This window comes from Arachis hypogaea, chromosome 13 (genome assembly GCF_003086295.3).
Source record: "Arachis hypogaea cultivar Tifrunner chromosome 13, arahy.Tifrunner.gnm2.J5K5, whole genome shotgun sequence".
Classification (NCBI taxonomy): domain Eukaryota; kingdom Viridiplantae; phylum Streptophyta; class Magnoliopsida; order Fabales; family Fabaceae; genus Arachis; species Arachis hypogaea.
Window position 1 is genome coordinate 25,966,866 of NC_092048.1, and position 19,094 is coordinate 25,985,959.

Consider the following 19,094-nt stretch of genomic DNA (forward strand, 5'->3'; position numbering starts at 1 on the left):
GCTGTTAAACTTGTTATCAATATATATATGCAAATTAATATATATATATATATATATATATATATATATATATATATATAAATATCTTTCAGCAAATAATTTACTTCTATTTAATTTATTTTAATTTTAGTTATAAACTCATTCATTCTTAAATTAATTATATTTTTATTTAATAATAATTATAAACTCATTTATTTTTTTTATAATTATATAATATCTATTAATATTATTTTTCAATAAATACTTGTAGTATATAATAGTATAATAGATATAAACTAATTAATAAATTATTAAAATTTGAAAATAATAGTTATTTTAATATAAAAAAATAAAAATATTTATGATAGAGTAAAATTAACAAAATACTTATTGTTCCTGTTTCATATTGTTTTAGAATAGCTAGATATTTTTAAAATGTTAGTGAAAATATGTATTTTAAATTTTAATTTTAAATTTTTTATTATATTTTATTTTTTATTTACATAGGACCGGGTCAATCGTTCAACTAGTGACCCACCGGTTGAACCAATGACCCAGTGACCCAGTGACCTGACTGGTTCGATTACCGGTTCGATTCTGACAATTATAGATGAAAGTACAAGCTTTTAAGTATTTTATTTTTGACCCAATATTTTTAAAAAATTATTAATTAACTCTCATATATATTAATATTTACAAAAATAATCCAGAATACAAATTTATTCCCAAAATAATAATGTTATGTTGGTGACAAACACAGCTCTTAAAATTCAAAAATTTTTTTTTTGTAATCTGTCCGAAAATATATATGATTTTTAATTCGTTTTCGAGTTTTACAGTTATCGATTTTCATAGTTTTTTTTTTTCAATTAATCTCTTGACCATCAAACCTCATCAATTCCTATAAGTAATTCTCATTCACAACAACCTCAAAATCATCAAAACACTCCAATTAGACTATTCTTCATGGCCAAACCAACAATCACAAGCAACAACAATAATTTATACCTAAAATATCATATATATATATATCATGTTTAAAGTTTTAATATTGTAATCCGGGTATAATTAATACTTAAAATTTTAATAATTAAATAATTAAAATAAATTAATTAAATAACAATAATTAATATCTAAAATATTGAAATTTTTTTTTAATAAATGTGAAAAATAAAAATAAAAAATTGATAAATAATAATAAATATTATTATTATATCAAAAAAAATATTTTTATTTAAAAAAAAACTCATAAAAATTGATATATTAAATAAATAAATAGGTAGATAATTGCTAGAATCACAACTTGCACATAACGGGGCTCAAATCAAGTAGCTAAGTAGCTATAGTTCACGTCAGTAACATAAGCGGCTAACTGTTTGAACTTGTAAAGTTACCTAGCTATGAGCCAGTAACAATTTTTGGACCAGAAACTGGTGACCTACTTCTTTCTGTAGACAAACTTACACGTGTCAATATTGCATATAAGTTGAGGGAATATCTGTATATCTGTATGCTTATTGCTCTGTACACTATAATTCACCATTGATATTTGTTGATTGTTCTCGAATGAACTATTTACAAACTTAAGGACTTTAGATATTCTACGCATAGAGAGGGTTTTATGGTTTGTATGTTGGAGATCTATTTTAACATTTCAATAAGCTACATGATTAAGGAACACATAATGGGGCATCAGCCAAAAATACGAATGAGAGTTGCAGTGAGTCTAATTCCTCCCGGAGCTAATCGCAAATTGACAGTTGGTAAATGTGATAGGAAGTAATCATCTGCAAAGCAGTTCATGGTAATGTCACAAGTGATTTCTAACAAGAATAGCTTAATTTCTATTATAACTCTTCTTAATAGTTCATGGTGACAGCCTTATATGCCCATTGACATGCTGCTTTTATACTTTCAGATGCGTATCTTCTGGGAAGCAAAATCAAAATGTTACATGCATACATCAGCTAAGTATGACTTAGGTGCTATTTTTTTTTTTACAAAAAATAAGAGACTCGAACCCGCAACTTCTTAGATAAATATGAAAAAATTATGTCATTTGAACTATAATTCATTGGCATAACTTAGATGCTATTATTCATATATAGTGTATACAAAACATCAGTTATTAAATTAATTATTTATATAAAATATATGTTAAGATATAAAATTTATATTAAAATTATGTAAAACAACACAGGTAAAATATATATAAATACACCGTGGGTGAATTTTTGTATCCACATCAAATTTTTTTATTATTTTATCATAATTTGACAAAAAAAAAATGATAAATGCTTGTGTTTGAGTAGGTCTAAGTTTAAGGTATCATCCTTGGCTATATTTAGTGCGAACTTTTAAATAGTGGATATATTTATAAATAATTTCCAAAATTATGTTAAACTTGTACCTATTCATTCATCGAAGAGTCGATAATGTGCTAAATCATCTGACAGAAATGATGTAGTAGTGTTCATTCATTCATCCAAGAGCCATTTTCTTCGTAAAAAAGAATAAAGTATTAATATCAAAGCAAAGGTTAAATTGATTGTTGGCATATGCAAAATTTTGGATTAATAGTTAAATTCATCGCTGAAACCGATAATTAAAAAACCGACAAAAACCCTTTGAACCGGATGAGAGCCGGCCGATCGGACCGAACCGGAACCCGGCCGGTTTACAGAAAGAAAGGGAAGCTCATTCGTTTCTTTCTCCCTTTCTCCGTTTCTGTTTTCTTTCAGTCAGAGAAATCACCCAAACCCAAGCACAAACCCTAGCACTCTAAGCCTACACCACCGCCACAAGGAGTGGCATACTGCCGCCGTCCGTCGCACTCAAAGTTCGCCATCCGTCATCTAGCTTCCCTGGTGCTCCAAATCTTCAACCCCTGTTCGCTGTCACCGATCGCGGTTGCTTCCTCGAGCTCGGCGTCCGTCGTCTTTGTCTGCTCAGCAGCGCTTCCGTCGCCGTTTGTTTGCCGTTCACGTTCGCGTCTTCGTTCGCGTTCTTCGCCGTTCGCGTTCGCTCGGCGTTCACCGTTCGCGTTCGTCTGGAAGCCACGTTGCTCTGCTTCAAACTCTGCGACCAACCCGGGCTCTCCACTCAGCCGTCAAACTGCTCTCTTTTGTCCACGCCGTGAGTTCCCTAAATCCGCCACCAGACAATACACTCACACAACACCAATACTCTTCTTCAAACTCTGCAACCTCTGATTTCTATTACAATAAGTAATTATTTGATTTGGTAGTGGATTGGATTTTTTCGTAGACTAAATTAAAGTTACAATAGTTATGTTCTCTTCTCTATCACATTGAAATTAAGCTTTGAATTCTCTTATTTTGTTTTAATTTTACCGCACTCAACATGTTTGATGAAATGCTTTAACCATATTTCTGGTTGGTTTTATAATTTCTAGCTTTTAGAAACTTAGTAAGTTGATTGCATGTGAAATTAGAATAATTGGATTATAGTAAGGAAAAGTCTAGGGGCCAGCAACTTTGTTAAATTCTGGCAAGCATGTAACCAGCAAAGAAAAATGAGCCATTGGATGAAATCTCACACCCATCTCACACCATTAAAACCATCATTGATGGCTATTTGATGGCTACAAATCACAAAGTTGCTAGCCCCCTATCATTCCTCTTATAGTAATTAGGAAATTTTAGCTGTACAAATAGCATCTTTGCAGAAAACATGTTAGCATGATGATTCCACTTGCATTAGTGTTCTTCTGGTAAATTTTTTAGTTGTTATTGTGAACTTGTTAATTTGCTAATTGTTCTTGTGTTCTTCTGTTACTTTTTTTTAATTTTTTTGTTGTGATTTTCTGTTCTTGAATTTGTTAAGTTGATTTGCTAAATTGTTGGGCTGCTGTTGTTTTAATTTGTCAAATTGTTAGGTTGCTGCGACTTAATTTGTTGGATTTTCTATTTAGGTCTTGTTCTTGTTTATTTGCTAAATTGTTGTTGTGTATCTATTGTTTATTTGCTAGATATTGGTGATCATTGTCTTTGAGATTATTTACTAAGCAGGTTTAGTGTCATCACTGTTTTGGAATGTTTTATGATGTACTAATGTTTGTTGCTGTTTTGTAATTGCTGGTTGCTGGTTAATGTTTTGGTTTAGTGTTCTCTCTTTTCCAGATTTTCCTTCTCCCTGTATTTCTGCATGTTGCTGAATTGGTAATCAATAAATTTGCCTTTTTGCTGTAAATCGGGACTTTACTAGGATTTGTTAAATTTGTTGCTGTAACTTGCGTTTGTTGCTGAATTTGTTGCTTCTCAGTCACAGAATCAGAACAGAATGCTCAGTCAGTGCTTGATTGATTGGCTTTGCTCACTGATTGTATTTGATGATAAATTTTAAATTGATAACTTTTAAATTTTAAATTTGCACTGCCCATGTTACTGATTCACTGTTCTTTCAGTTCTTTTTGTTGTTGTTAATCATTATGATGAGTTTTGTTAAAATTTGCACTGCCTATATTACTGAGTGTTCCTTCAGTGCTTTTTGTTGTTGTTAATCATTGTGGTGAACTTTGTTAAAATTTGCACTGCCTATGTTACTGATTCACGGATTCATCCCTCTCGTCATTATCAATGGCATGAACTCCGAACCAAAGCCCCAACTCTCTGGATAAAATTGTAATGAAAGCTTATTGGGACTTTTTCTTCTACTTAAGGTATGAATCAGAATGATGAGGCCAAGTTGTGAATACACAAGTGTCAACGGACTATAATATATATTGAATTTGTGACATTAGAAGGGTGTAATAATAACAATAATGGAGTTATGTTACTTGAATATTGAGGTTTAACATTTAAACTCTCAGCTTCTCAGCCCTGTTTGATTCTTCATCAGAGGCAATTGAATCGAATCAACCAGGCCTTCCTTTTCTTTTTCTTTTAGTTGATTCTTAATTTTTCTAATATATGTAGCTTTCTGAATCAAGTGGATCAGATTATGTAGTTTTCTTGATTTGGGATATTATCAGAGACGCATTAGAAGAGCTATTTTATTATTATGTTTGCTATAATAATATTCACGTGTTCTGTATGCTTGTGATTGTTTCGGTGTTTACATTTTCTTTCCAAGTCACTTGCTGTGGTTGTTCTCTGAGTTAAGGCTTTGTATGTGTGTGTGAGAATATGTGATAATGTTGAATGCTGTTGCATTTAATAGGAGTTCTTGGAGTACCCTCATCTTTGGTCCTTTATAATTTATTTATTCTAAAACGGTTTTTTCGGTTGAACCACCGGTTGGACTAATGAACCAGTGAACCCGTGACTAAAGCGGTTTGATGACCGGTCCGGTTTTCAGAACCTTGCATTCTAGTCTCTACGGCACCCATAGATACAGAGGCAAAGCTGGGAGCTCACCTCGGTTCACCGCCACCACATGCTCGCCACCTTCGCCGCACCTCTCCGGATCCTCCTCGTCGTGTGCTCGCGTCTGGCCTCTCTCCTCTGTCTGAATTCGGCTGCTCGCGCCTCTCTCGCCTCCGCGTCTGCTCGAGCGGTGCTTCCTGCTCGTGTCGTCGCCGCGCCTCTCCCCCTCCTCACGTCTCTGCTCGATCTTTGTCATCCCTCGCGTGCTTGTCGCCGGCGGTCTTGCTCCCTATCCCTCATATGCTGCTGGTTCTCCGCGTTGTAAACATAAGGAGAAGGACTGCCGCAGTGCCGCCAGCTGATCCGCGTCACACTTTTGCTCCTTCTTCTTCATACTCTGCTTGTTGGAAGATCACCGAAGGTTACTTAATTTTCCTTGCTTACTTTTTCGTTTTTAATCTGTTCATAAAAAGTGCGAGTTGGTTAATTTAGTTTTTAATGTGTTCAAGATGATTTAGTTAAAAACAATTAGTTAATTTTGTGTGTGTTTGTGAGCTCCGATCTCTTATGATGCTGTGTATGAAATGTAACTGACTAATTGCTTGGTTTTGAATTTATGATGAGACTTGAATTTGTTAATTTGTTGAATGGGAGACTTGAATTTGTTGAATGAAAAGCTTTCTAATTACTAATTTAGTTATCGATTGCTGATTTTGTGTTGGTTTGCTAATTTCGAATTTGGAAAGAAAATCTTGTGGAGAATGGTATTTAGTTATTTAGTTTTACTTTGTGGTTATGATATTATGATTCTGCTAATAAAAATAATAGGAATGCACCTTATTTTCAATTTTAATTTTGAGGGCCCTGAAATTACTATTGTTAGAAATGATTGTTAATTGCCTAATTGATTGTTAATTGTTAATAGGCTCTGCTGCTACAATGTGATTGTTAATTGCCTAATTTGAATTGATTGCTAATTGTCTAATTGATAGTCATTGTAATAGTGTGATTATAATTAGATAATAGTCTCTGTTATAATTGATTGTTAATTGCCTAATTATTAATAGGCTCCATTGCTGCAGTGTGATTGTTAATTGCTTAATTGGAATTGATTGCTAATTGCCTAATTGATTGTTAATTGTTAATAGGCTCTGCTACCACAATGTGATTGTTAATTGCCTAATTTGAATTGATTGCTAATTGTCTAATTGATAGTCATTGTAATAGTGTGATTATAATTAGATATTATTGTAATATTGAGTAATAATCTGTCTATTTTCGTATTAGTGATTTTAGAAATTGAGACTTGATTGTTGTTAAAGTGTTGGTGAAGATATATATTTCAAAATTTAATTTTATGATTTTGACTATTTTATATTTTTATTAAGTAAGACCGGGTTAGTCGGTTCAACCCGTAACTCACCGGTTAAACCAGTGACTTAGTAGTTTGACTGGTTCGGTTCTGACAACTATGCTTTTTTGTTTTCCATCTCCAGGTACCTCGTCCCTTCCCTGTATCCTACTTTTGGATCATATTTGTTTGTGTATTGTTATACCCCTATTGTTTCTACCCTGATAATGGTGAACAAATTGCTTGTTGAAATTGATTCGAAATTGGTATCACAAACTTAATCTGAGGTGCTTCTGTTTTATTATCAAATGTGCTATGCAGAGCATGCCGTAGTAGCTCCTGGATTGCTGAAACATTGTGATTTGATCTTCGAATTCAGTTTCCTTTTAGTACCATGTAGAAAATTGGTTAATTTGTTGCATGGTTTTGATTATTTGTTTACTTTTGTTATTCCTGGTTAGTGCAAAAGTACACTGATGGTGGTTTTCTTTTAGATAACGTGACTTACTAAAACGGACATTGCAGTGTCAAAATCTTATTAACATACTTTTGAAATGAGATCTCCTTTGAAAAAACATGGCTAGATTATCGAAACTCAAAAATACTAAAAACTTGTTATAGTTGAGTGATGAGGAAGGAGAAGGAGCAATTGGGTTGCAATGGTCCAGGAAACTGTTTGTAGGGTCTGCACTTTCCATAGAAACTCAGCTCCTCCTTTTATGTACCCATTATGGATCTTCTCTCTTCTTTTTCATCGAATCTTGTCTCCTCTTTTTCTTCAATTTTTCACTTTAGTTGTTTGTCAGAGTTTGCCCAGAGTTGTCTAAAATTGTGATTATTTTATTAGATTTTTTGGCCAAAAAATAATCTGATGTAATTTGAAAATTTTCCTCTTTGATGAAACAGAGAATCATGAAATTGCCTGTGTCGAGGTGTTAACTAGAGGATCTTGGCTTTCTTAATTTACAAATAGCAAATGGGTACATCTGCTGCGAACAAGGAAAACTTCAAAGGCAGTAGAATTGAGCCCTGGAAGCAGAAAGAACTGTATTTTTTGGTGACTTATGCTTTTGTTTTCTATGTCATCATCATTCGCCGTTCCCTTCAACTCTCTCATGGTGAAACTCTTATTTCACATCCCCCCCCCCAAACACAAAAACAATTATTGTTTGTTCGATTGTATTTTCACTTCCTGTACTTAATTGGTAAGCATTGGTATTGATTTTCACAGATTATGGCAAGCAATTATTTGGTTTACGCCCAGGATGGCTCATACCTAGGCAACTCAATGTATGTGCTCTTTTCTTATTATTATGAATTTATGATCATTCTATAAAAAGAAAATTGAATTTATGATCTTCTTTCTAAGAATTTCAGTAGTTGGCTAGGTTGCTCATGCGTTTCTTTTCTGTTGCTGTTATTCTTGGCTTGATCTCTTTCTTCATGCTAATCAAATATATGCCTGTTCTGTTATGTATAAAGGATGTCACAGATGCTCAATGGAGGAATTTGCGAGGAAATATACCTGTTCTTACTGTTGTCTTTGGCATTTTCACTCTGCTTGCCAACTTGATGAGGCCTTTTTTCAATTTAAAAGTGGGGGGAATGTCCATTATCTGGCTTTTATTTTCTTTGACCTATCTATCATATCTACATGGAGCATGGTACAGTTTTTCTTTATGTTCTACATTTAATGTTCTTTCTTTCTTTCACTATTGGCACTCTTTACCTTGTTCACTCCAACTCCGTGTCTGTTTCACTTTGCAGCATCATATTTGTCCTATCAATAGCAACTGTTAATTTTCTTCTTGTGAAGGTGCGTGTAGTGAATCCATAAATAATATTTCAATATTTCATCCGTGGAATGAGTAACATTGACTTCCATTGTTAATTTATCATGTCATAACAGCTCTAGTTTTCATTAAAGGTTATTTCCCTCTGACTGCTTAATATTGATGTCTATATTAAATTTATTAAGGCTCCTTGTATTTCATTTTTCCAATTTCAAATATTGTGATGACTGAAGGTAGCTTCAAAGAACAGTCTTTAAGAGTTTTGTGGTTAAATGTTGGAGTAATGTGTATCTCAATGACGAGCATAGAAGGGTCTCCTTTTGTAGGTTGGTTTTGGGCTTACAATGTGAACAGATTTTAGTCTGAAAGAATAAGAATGATCAAAATATAAAATGGCTTTTAAACTTCTGGACACCACTATAAATATACTTACGAGTTATGTTGCTTTTGCTTCTTCTTTTTCTTTTCCTTTTTCTTTTGTTTTTCCTTTTTTTATTTTAAATAGATCTGTAATGTTCTTATGTTCAGTTCCCCATTTATCATGTTATCGTTATTTCCACAGTTGTCATGTAAAATTCTGTTTCTGCAGATATTTGCACAGAAGAAGTACTTTCCACTTGTAATTTGGAGTTACAACTCTTTTTTTCTTGTCTGTAATCGCATTTATGAAGGATATTCATTCTCAATTTTTGGGTAAGATGAGTCATATTGGTTACATCGATATTATACGGTAGGAGTAATTCTATTCTCGCTTAAGGGTTATGTATTATATTGCAGGCAACAGTGGGCATTTTTGGACAATTTCCGAGGGACTTTTAGGTGGCACATATGCTTCAACTTTGGTATCTATTTTTATTTTATGTTTTTGTTCCCATAATACCTATAATAAGACTTTGTGTTGCTAACCATATATCTCTGGCCACTTTCTTTTACCCATTCTGTTGGTGGAACTATTCTCATGCATATCCAGCTGATGCATAAAATTTGACTCAGACTCAGCCATTTATTGTCGACTTCAATAGTAGTTTCAGTTTACAGTGACATATTTAGAATACTTATTGTCAAGAATATTAAAGTTCGGTAATATGAACATTTAAATTAAAAGGGACTTATTGTGATTTTTCTAATATATATATATATATATATGTGCCTGTCTTTATATTTTGGTTTTTGCATAATCAGTGTGCAATGTGATAAGAAACATTACTCAATGTATTTGTTTGTGGCAGTTGTTTTACGCATGATTAGCTTTGGCTTTGATTATCATTGGAGAAATCAAGATTCTCATTTTGATATGGAGGTATTTTTCTTTTAGTGCACCACTTTTCTGTTCTGAATATAAGTTTATACTCAACGGTCTCTCTGAATGGTGATGACAGTTTGAGGATCTGGGAATAAATAATGCAGCTTTATTACCTTGTAACTTTTGACATAACCTTTAGAAGCTTGATTTTTTCAGTATCACGCATAGTGTAGGCTGAATTAAACTTTCATATAAATCTTGAATACCTCTTACAAAGGCCGTGTTTTGTAATGTAACCCTTGCTTGATTAGGTTCTAGTTTTCTATTATGGTTTATGAACAACCTGGTTACGTTCATGTTTTTAAGAGAAGACTATTATGAGGTTGTACTCATGTTCCTTAAGCCATCAAATTTGTCGTTTGCTATCATGATTTAGTATATCTAGTACACATGACCTCTCCTAGCTCAAGACCTGTTGCCAAATTCTGTGACTTTATGCTTTTGTGTATTTTACATGATTCATAAATATTTGGCAATATTTTAGTCTTTTATTATTGCAGAAGCATTGCAAACGTTGTCTTATTTGTAAATCAGGAAAATCTTGCTATCAAGCTTTACAGGTTAGGATATCTGCCAGTTAATCAAGAATCTTCTGTTATTTTTATGCTTTTTAAATGTTTACTTCTATTCTTCTTTAAGTTCGGCATGTGGATGCACAGTTTTCTGGTTCATAATTTTAATTCCATTATCAGGAGAGCAGACTACAGAATGACAAGTTTTCATATACCACATACCTTTGTTACTTGCTGTATGCCCCTCTTTACATTGCTGGTCCAATATTGAGCTTCAAAGCTTTTGCCTCACAGGTCTGACTGTAACTTATATTTCTCTTATAAGCTCCATGTTTGATTTTCAGTTACATTTTTTATAGTTCTAGGCTTTCTGAAATTTCAATTGATGAAGTGAACCCTGACCTGTCATTTTCCAACATAAAATTATATGTAAGATATGATTTGTTTGAAGATTAAGAGAAACCAAATTTGTTATTGTTTGGAGATTCAATTTCTTAATTGACAATTGTTAAATGTATTACAATAACAACAATGACAACTAGGTAGATGTTATACTTTCTCTTCCTTAACTTTTCTCGTGTCAGTAATTGCTGGCAAATGTTTTTAAATGGCAAAGTTTCTTGTTCGTTGATGATATTTTTCTATTTTTTCTGCAGCTAGAAGTTCCTCAAAATACTCATTCAGTTAAAAATGTGGCACTCTATGGTTTCCGTTGGCTATTTAGTCTTCTCCTCATGGAATTGATGACACATTTGTTCTATTATAATTCATTTGCTAATAGGTTAGAGTACTATCAAGAAAGTCCATGTGTTATAATTAATGTTTTATCCAATTTTTATTCTGTTAGCTGAAATAGTTTCTTCATTACTTAGTGGTTTGTGGAAGCACATGTCTCCCATGGATATCTTCATCATTGGATATGGGGTAAGAGGATACATGTTCATCATCTTTAAATGGTATTATTGAGACTAATGGCAACTCCTGATTCACTCAACAACCTAACCCAGTGGGATAAAGTTCAGTATAGGTGGTTGCTGTTGCTGTATAAAAAATATTGAAAAAATAAAATTTCCAAATTCACTCACCATAGTGTTTCTCATTCTTTGTTACATATTTGTTTCAGGTCTTAAATTTCATGTGGCTAAAATTTTTATTGATCTGGCGCTTTTTCCGTTTCTGGTCATTGGTATGCTACTTGGTCTTTAACCCTCTAGAATAAATGTTAAAAGTAGATGTTTGAGTTTAGGTCATTAATTTGGAATGATAAGTTGTAGATAAATGGAATTGAGGCTCCAGAGAATATGCCAAAATGTATTAATAATTGCCACAGCTTGGAAGACTTCTGGAAAAATTGGCATGCTTCCTTTAACAAGTGGCTTGTGAGGTGGAACCGAGTCTTTTGGACTGATTTTGCATTTTATTTTTTTTAGATGATAGCAAATTATTGACTGAGTAGAAATTCAGGTATGTATACATTCCTCTTGGTGGATCTCAGAAAAAGCTACTGAATGTATGGGTTGTGTTCACATTTGTTGCCATCTGGCATGATTTAGAGTGGTATGCACCCTTCATTAGTAACTTAAATCCATTCTACTTGTAATATTGGCATATTCTTTGACCTGATATCTTATTCTTGATTATCCTCTTGGACCTTAGGAAGCTTCTTTCATGGGCATGGTTAACATGTTTATTCTTTATCCCTGAGTTGGCTTTAAAATCAGCAGCAAATGCATTTCAGGTAAAGCATATCCTTGCATTTCTTCTTCAGTCTTCCATTGTTCCAAAGTCATTAATCTTCTTGTTTGACATCAAGTTAAATGTGGTTCATCAGGCTGAGAGTTCTTTTGGGGAATTCATATTTCGTGAAATCAGTGCTGTTGCTGGTGCAATCACAATTACTTCCCTCATGGTTTGTCCTTGGATTTACTTTGGAAAGCTATAGCACATATGAGTGTTTTAATTCTTAGTTATTCTACATCTCTACTTGCGGCTTACTTGATCACAATTTAATTATGTGGAAATCAACGATAGTCAATTTCTAATTTTAGTGCAATGACTTTTCTTGACAGGTGGCAAATCTGGTTGGTTTTGTTATTGGACCCAAAGGCATTAATTGGCTTCTTGATTCTTTCCTTAGCAAGGAAGGTTTGTCAATATTTTTAGTCTTCTAAACTTTGTTGCAGTTAAATACAGTTTAAAATTAATCTGGTAATTCCATCACTCAGGGCTGCCTGTTCTCGGTGCAATGTTTATCACATTTTACGTGGGAACAAAGGTGTGACATTTTCGTCATTTGCATTGTGAAACATTCCAAATAGTTTTTATTCTCTTTGCTTCCTTTTTTAGTTTAGTAATCTTATGTCTAATTTCTTGTAGCTTATGTTCCACATAGAGGAGGCCAGAAAAAGGTCATGTTGAAATGAGACAATTACCCTGATCATAATACTTGATGCCAATGACCGAATTCATGTTTATTGCCACAAGTTTCAATCCTGAAACCAGACAGCATGGTGAGTGGTGGTTCTTGACCAAACAAATTCCTCAATGCATTGTGCATCGAATTCGGATCCAGTGCCTTCGAATTTTGTACACTAAATGGAAAAATCACATTTGACTCGGGACACGGGAATTAGAACTTGATCACATCTCACTTCTGCTTTGATCCTTTGTTTGGTTTGTTTTAGCTCCTTGGACTATGTTTTTTGCAAGTTGTCATTAGTAATTACCGTGAGCAGGTGCAATATTTTTGCGAAACATTTCGAACCCCATTTTTTAGCTTTTATTTGTCCATAGTCCATAGGCAGTTATGACTTAGGATAGATGCGCATCACGGTTTACATACACGTTTATCTACATTATTAAGCTTCGAATGAAACATATCATAACAAAATAACATGGGAAAAATTTCAAGTGTACTGGAAACGTCGATGTTCCAGTTGTTTTAACCGTTGATCTGAATTATAAAAAAAATATATAATATATATTAATTAAAATCAACGGTTAAAATAACTGGAACACTGGTGTTCCCAATACACTTGAAATTCTTCCAATAGCATAAATATCTGTAAATGTATCACATTGTGTCCAGGGATTAAAACCTCTCCGCCAAAACTTGGTGCTTGGAAGTTAAATTGTGATGGGAGTGTGAACTTGGGGGATGATTGTGCCGGTTTTGGGTGGGTAATTCGCGATAGCTTCAGTCAATGGGTAATGGGATGCTCAGGAAATTCCTTTGGATCTAGTGTCATCAAGATGGAGTTGTGGAGTATATCGAAAGGTTTGGCTTGGGCTTGGGAGGCGGGTCTTAAGTAGGGGTGCACAAGACCCGGTCCGGCCCGAAGACCCGGATCGGACCCGATGACTTCGGAGTTAATTTGGCCCGACTTCGTTATGGCCCGGTCAGACCCGAAATTTCAATCGATGGTCCCGGTTATTTATTAAATCGGGTTCGGGCCAAGTCTCGGGTCACCCGGCCCCGGTTTGTTGGACCCGTGTAGTTGTTTGCTACTTAATATTTTGTTGTTATTGGTTGGTATGACACTATAAATTATTATTATTATGTTAATCTTGTGTTGGTTGTCAACTTTGTTTTAATTGTCTTTTGAACTTTGAATGTTTAATGTGTAATTGATATAATTATTATTATGAAATTTTAAATTATTATTATTAGATTCTAAATTATTATTATGCGAATGTTGCATTGTTATGAAATAATTATTTTTCAAAATTTAGAGGTTCAAAAGATATAGAATATAATTTTGGTGATGTCGTGATAAAGTTGATCAAGACCCGGGCTTCACCCGGTTTAGACCAGGCTTAAGTGTGGCCCGAAAGTAATACGATTTTAGCGGGTCTAAGGTCGGGTAAGGGTCTCATAGATAGACCCGGTCATTATTTAGGGTCGGGTTCGGATCACGGCGAACCCGGTTTTACCCGGCCCCATGTGCACCCCTAGTCTTAAGCTTGTCGTCTGTGAGACATTGCGCAGCAGCTTTTGAACTAGTGACTGGTTAGTAAATTTCACTCTGACATCTTGAAAAAGAAGTGATACAACAGATCTTTGAGTTGAAGTTAAGGGATTGGAATATTCGTTTTGAGCTTATCCTGAGAGAAGCTAATGTCGTGGTAGATCGGTTGGCAAAGATAGGATCTGGAGGTAGCGGAGCTGATGAGGTTCACCTTTGGCACCAGCCGCTAGAGGTGGTTTGTCCTCTCTTGCTGTTAAGAACATGATTTCTTTTCTTTTTCTTTTCTGCTCTTTTGTTTTTTCCCTTTGTTGTTCACCAAAAACGAAGACTTGTGAGGCCGAACATATGAGCAAGCCCATTACCTTATATCAATACAATATAATTGAGAAATTTGTTATCTAGGTACCAACCAATGATGTACCGATACAGGACACGATGCGATTTGGGATATATATGTACATACAAATTTAAAATTCTTATAAAACATAGGAACACAATATATATATATATATATATATATATATATATATATATATATATATATATATATATATATAAATTAATTTTTTAATTATTTTTAATATCTTTTTTAATTATATAAAATATTTAAAATATTTTTTTATTTTAATAGTTAAGAAGATATATTGTTTTTAAATTCATTTTAATAATTCATGTTAAGAATAAGGTTGGACAGACTGACACGTGATGATATTTAAGTGTGTTCAAGCGTGTTTTGGGAAGAATTTTTTATTTTTTATTGAGACACGGTTGGACATAGATGACACGTGTGTCGGGCGAGTGTCGATGTGTGTTGTGTCCGATATGCGAACATGAAAAATCAGATAAGTGTATGTGCTTCATAGAATATTCATGTCTCAAGCTTTTTCAAGTTATGAAGTGATAAGGTGAAACGAAAACCACAACGATGTGGTATTTGTTGCATGGAAGGGCACAATAAAATATCTTGTCCATTAACAAAGGACATTAAGCAAATCAATGCCAATTGTGCAACTTTTCATGGTATTATGAGAACCTTTTTTAGGAAGACTTGTGTAGTATCATGATTTTTCGTAACTAAATGACGTTTTGGTTTTCAGTGATTAATTTTATTTTGTCGTTTTCTGAGCCTTGTAAATAAAATAAATGATAATATAATTTTATTATTATGTTATTTATTTATTTTATATGCCATAGTTATAATAAGGTTTAGATAATAATATTTTTTTTATTATCCTTATCGAGTTCGATATCTGCCGATATAAGTAAATGGTACTCTTTGATGGATTTAGAGTTGCTAATGTTCTATCATATACCTTTTATCATTAAGTTACTAATGTCATTTATATTAGTTACTCATATATATTTAACCCTATATATATTATTACTTGTGTTTTGATATACCCAGTTTTCATAATTATCCATTTAAGACATTTATAACTTAAATCGCTGACTCAGCAGTTTAAGGAAGTGACATCCAACCCCGAAGCGATGGCAACAAGAGACAATGTTCGTAAGGATGTAATCGGATGCGGGTCGAAAACCGACGGATGAGCTCATTACCTGCACTAGGGTTAGACATGCATTATAGTTGTTTGCGCATATCTCTTGTGTGTTTTGAATTCGTTCTTGTATTGTATGTTATGTTGCTATTTGTTTTTTTTTTTTTTTGTTGTTTGCTCTATGCTCTTTTGTTGGGGTCTGATTGATATGGGACACGTGGCCGTTATATAAAAAGCAAATTAACTTATTTCACCCCGACCCTACTAAGAACTCCTCAGTTCTTACACTTTATCTTCCTGCCCCCTTCAGATGAAGACGGGTGTTATCTTTTATGAGCTCGATCAGCCTTATGTGTACGAGGATTCTGTCCTTCATAACTTCTACGTGGTGGCCATGGAGCCTTGAGTCCGTACATACGAAGTTAGAGATCATCCTTTTTAGCACCCGCTAGCTTTACATCTCTTTGATCTTAATTCACTGTATGCTTTTCCGCTATCTTGGTTACATCCCGATTCTGTCCATCATCCTTTTGATCACATGCATAGAGGTCCTGTTCCAGCACAGCAAGTTGGTCAGGCGGTGCCTGAGCCTAGCCCTGTCGTCGATGACTACATCCCTGAGTATCCTCCAGTAGGTTTGGATATGTCGATAGAGTCTCTTTCTACTTGTTCTTCTGACCCTTTCACCATAGAGCCTATTAGGACTTCCGCCACAGCTTCTGGTCAGCCCTCAGCAGTTGAGCAGATTTCTCTTAGTGGTACACTTTTCACAGGCGATAGTAATGATGGTAGTCTCTAGAATACATTTGACGATGAGGACATCGAGAAGATAGAGATTGTGGATCTGACTTTTGAGGACGATGAGGATCCTGAAATAGATATAGAGATCATGGACTTGACTTCTGACAGCAATTAGGTAGCGACATCAGCATCTTCTTTTGACAACTCTCTAGTTTAGTGTTTCTTTTGTCTTAAATTCTCACTTTATTTTTCGAGAGATCAAGTTAGAAGACTAGGCAAGTCTGGGCGTCAAATTAGGGGATTCCTATATGGGCAGACCTCGGAGATATTTTGAGTTGTATATATGTACATAACTATGGGTAGTAACTAACTTTTCATCTTTTGGGTGCTATGTAATATATATATATATATATATAGTTTATTATCCTGTTTATGTATGTATCTATTTATCGTTTTGGTTGCGATTTTATTTTCTTTAAGAAAGTTTTTCATAAAAATCAAGTTCCGTTAACCCGGCTTGATATTATTAATAACAGTGTCGGTGTTGTTTCAAGTTGGTAACACTCGATGTTTCGGTATGAGCATGCCATATTGGAAATTAAATCGTTACAACCCGAACTAACCTAGCAAAGCTATATAACTCTTAATCTCTCGGTGGATCTATCTAAAAGTGAGAGACTACAACAAAATCTATGCTAAGTTGAGACGCTCCTAAAACCTGCTAGCTTGAGCCATCAGTCGTCACTATCTGAAAATGAAATCTCTATGACATGAGGGTACTCCTCAGGATCCGCCTCATCATCAGAAATCTCTATAACCTCTAGAACTTCTTTGATGCTGCTATCACTGCCAAGATCCATATGCATAGGCTCATATGGAACATAGGTCTGCCCGCAGATGTTGTATCCAAAGTCGCCACAGAAAGTCTAGACTGCTCTCCGGTCAGTGCGCCAGACAAGGGTGGTGAAATTGGCTCTAGAGGAATATCCCAATTAGGTACAGGCTACTCAACTAGGTCCAACGGAAGAACAACCTGATCCTCGGACTGTACAGGATGGGAGTGTCCAGGTCCATCAGGGAACGGATGATGTAGAGCGTCCAGATGAAACCAAGATAAAGGAAACTCATAAGGGGCATCAGGATCAAAGAAAGGAGTGTCGATCGGATGCTGGAAAGGATGGTCTCGTAACACATATAGTCGTACTCGAGGCTCGGCGGCTACAATGTAGAAACTATGATGCACCGGGTCCTCGTAGATATAGGGGTGGTCTAACTCATATGCTTCTAGGCAACCCTCTTGGCAACAACCTCCTCCATATTCTTATAGCTACTATCCACCCCTTGATGCACATCAATACAAATCAAACCCTCAACATTTTAATCAACCTCACTCACAAGCCACATCACACTACCACCAAACACTCCCATGTAATCCAATTCCATATCCACTGTATCACCAACCATGAACACCTCAAGAACCACTATATGAGCTAGGGGTGTGCAAAAAAACTGGTTTAACTGAACTGAATTGAAACTGAACTGAAACCATAGTTTTTATGAAAACCAGTTTATTAAAAACCAATTTTTATGGTTCAGTTTAGTTTTAAACCAAATTAAAACTAGTTTTATTTAAACTCTAAAGTTAGTTTTTACATACTCTTTCTCTCTCCCTCCCTTCACTCTCTCTCTCCCCTTCCTCTCTCTCCTCTTTCTCTCCTCATCTCTCCCTTCTCTCTCTTTCCCCTTTCTTCCTTCTCTCCCTTCTCTCTCTCTCTCTCTCTCTCTCTCTCCTTTTCCTCTCTCCCACTTCTCTCTCCCTCTCTCCCTTTCTCTTGCCATCTCTCTCTCCTCCTCTTTCTCCCTCTCCTCTCTCTCCCTCCTTTCTCTCTCTCTCCTCTCCCTCCTCTCTCTCTGATCCCCCTCCCATCTCTCTCTCTCCTTTCCCTCCTCTTCCTATCTCTCCCCCTTCCTTCCTCTCTCTCTCCTCCCTTCTCTCTCCCTCTCCTTTCTCTCTCTCTCTCTCCCCTTTCTTTCTTCCTCTCTCTCTCTCTCTCCTTATCCTCTTTCTTCCCATCCTCTCTCTCTCTCCCCCTCTCTCTCCCTCTCTTTCCTTTTTCTCCCCTCTCCCTCGCTCCCCTTCCCTTCTCCCTTCTCTCTCTCTCTCCCTCTTTTTCCTTGCTCTCCCCTTTTCTTTTTCTCTCTCTCCTCTCCCTCCTCTCTCTCTCCCCCTCTTTCTTCCTCTCTCTCTCCTTCTCCTCTTTCTTCCCCTCCTCTCTCTCTCCATTTTCTCTCCCTCTCTCCCTCTCTTTCCTTTTTCTCCCCTCTCCCTCGCTCCCCTTCCCTTCTCCTTCTCCCTTCTCTCTCTCTCTCTCTCTCTCTCTCTCTCTCTCTCCCTTCTCTCTTCCTCTTTCTCTCTCTCTCTTTTTCCTTTTTTCTCTTTTTCTCTCCTATTTTTCTCTCTCTCCTCTTCTCTCTCTTTCCTCTCCCTCCTCTCTCTCTTTTTCCTCTTTCTTCCCTTTCTTTTTCTCTTTTCTCTTTTTCTCTCAATCTTTTCTCACTCTATATCCCTTTTTTCTCTCTCTCTCTCTTCCTCTTTTTTCCAAAACAAGAAAGGGAAGGAG

The 19,094-nt window shown here is 35.1% G+C and overlaps 1 protein-coding gene across 10 annotated transcripts; it reads left to right on the top strand.

Annotated features, from left to right (window-relative positions):
- The first annotated feature begins 1,638 nt into the window (after positions 1-1,638).
- On the top strand, positions 1,639-13,934 carry LOC112737778 (membrane-bound O-acyltransferase gup1). Of its 10 annotated transcripts, none has more exons than XM_072211517.1 (21): positions 1,639-1,783; positions 1,898-1,950; positions 7,564-7,775; positions 7,889-7,947; positions 8,140-8,321; positions 8,425-8,473; positions 9,040-9,143; positions 9,228-9,292; positions 9,680-9,750; positions 10,254-10,313; positions 10,446-10,559; positions 10,922-11,046; positions 11,138-11,189; positions 11,389-11,451; positions 11,540-11,649; positions 11,730-11,822; positions 11,922-12,003; positions 12,097-12,174; positions 12,335-12,410; positions 12,491-12,540; positions 12,642-13,019. In XM_072211517.1, the coding sequence occupies exons 3-21, from the start codon at positions 7,634-7,636 to the stop codon at positions 12,681-12,683; spliced, it is 1,617 nt and encodes a 538-aa protein (XP_072067618.1). In that variant the 5' UTR covers positions 1,639-1,783; positions 1,898-1,950; positions 7,564-7,633; the 3' UTR covers positions 12,684-13,019. The 10 variants fall into 10 exon arrangements, 9 of the variants coding, with proteins under 9 accessions (XP_072067618.1, XP_072067617.1, XP_025643657.1 ...); XR_011869486.1 differs by lacking the exons at positions 1,639-1,783; positions 1,898-1,950 and adding exons at positions 2,695-3,114; positions 13,354-13,934 and having other exon boundaries at positions 12,642-12,775; XM_025787871.3 differs by lacking the exons at positions 1,639-1,783; positions 1,898-1,950 and adding exons at positions 2,699-3,114; positions 5,255-5,727.
- The last annotated feature ends 5,160 nt before the right edge of the window (positions 13,935-19,094 follow it).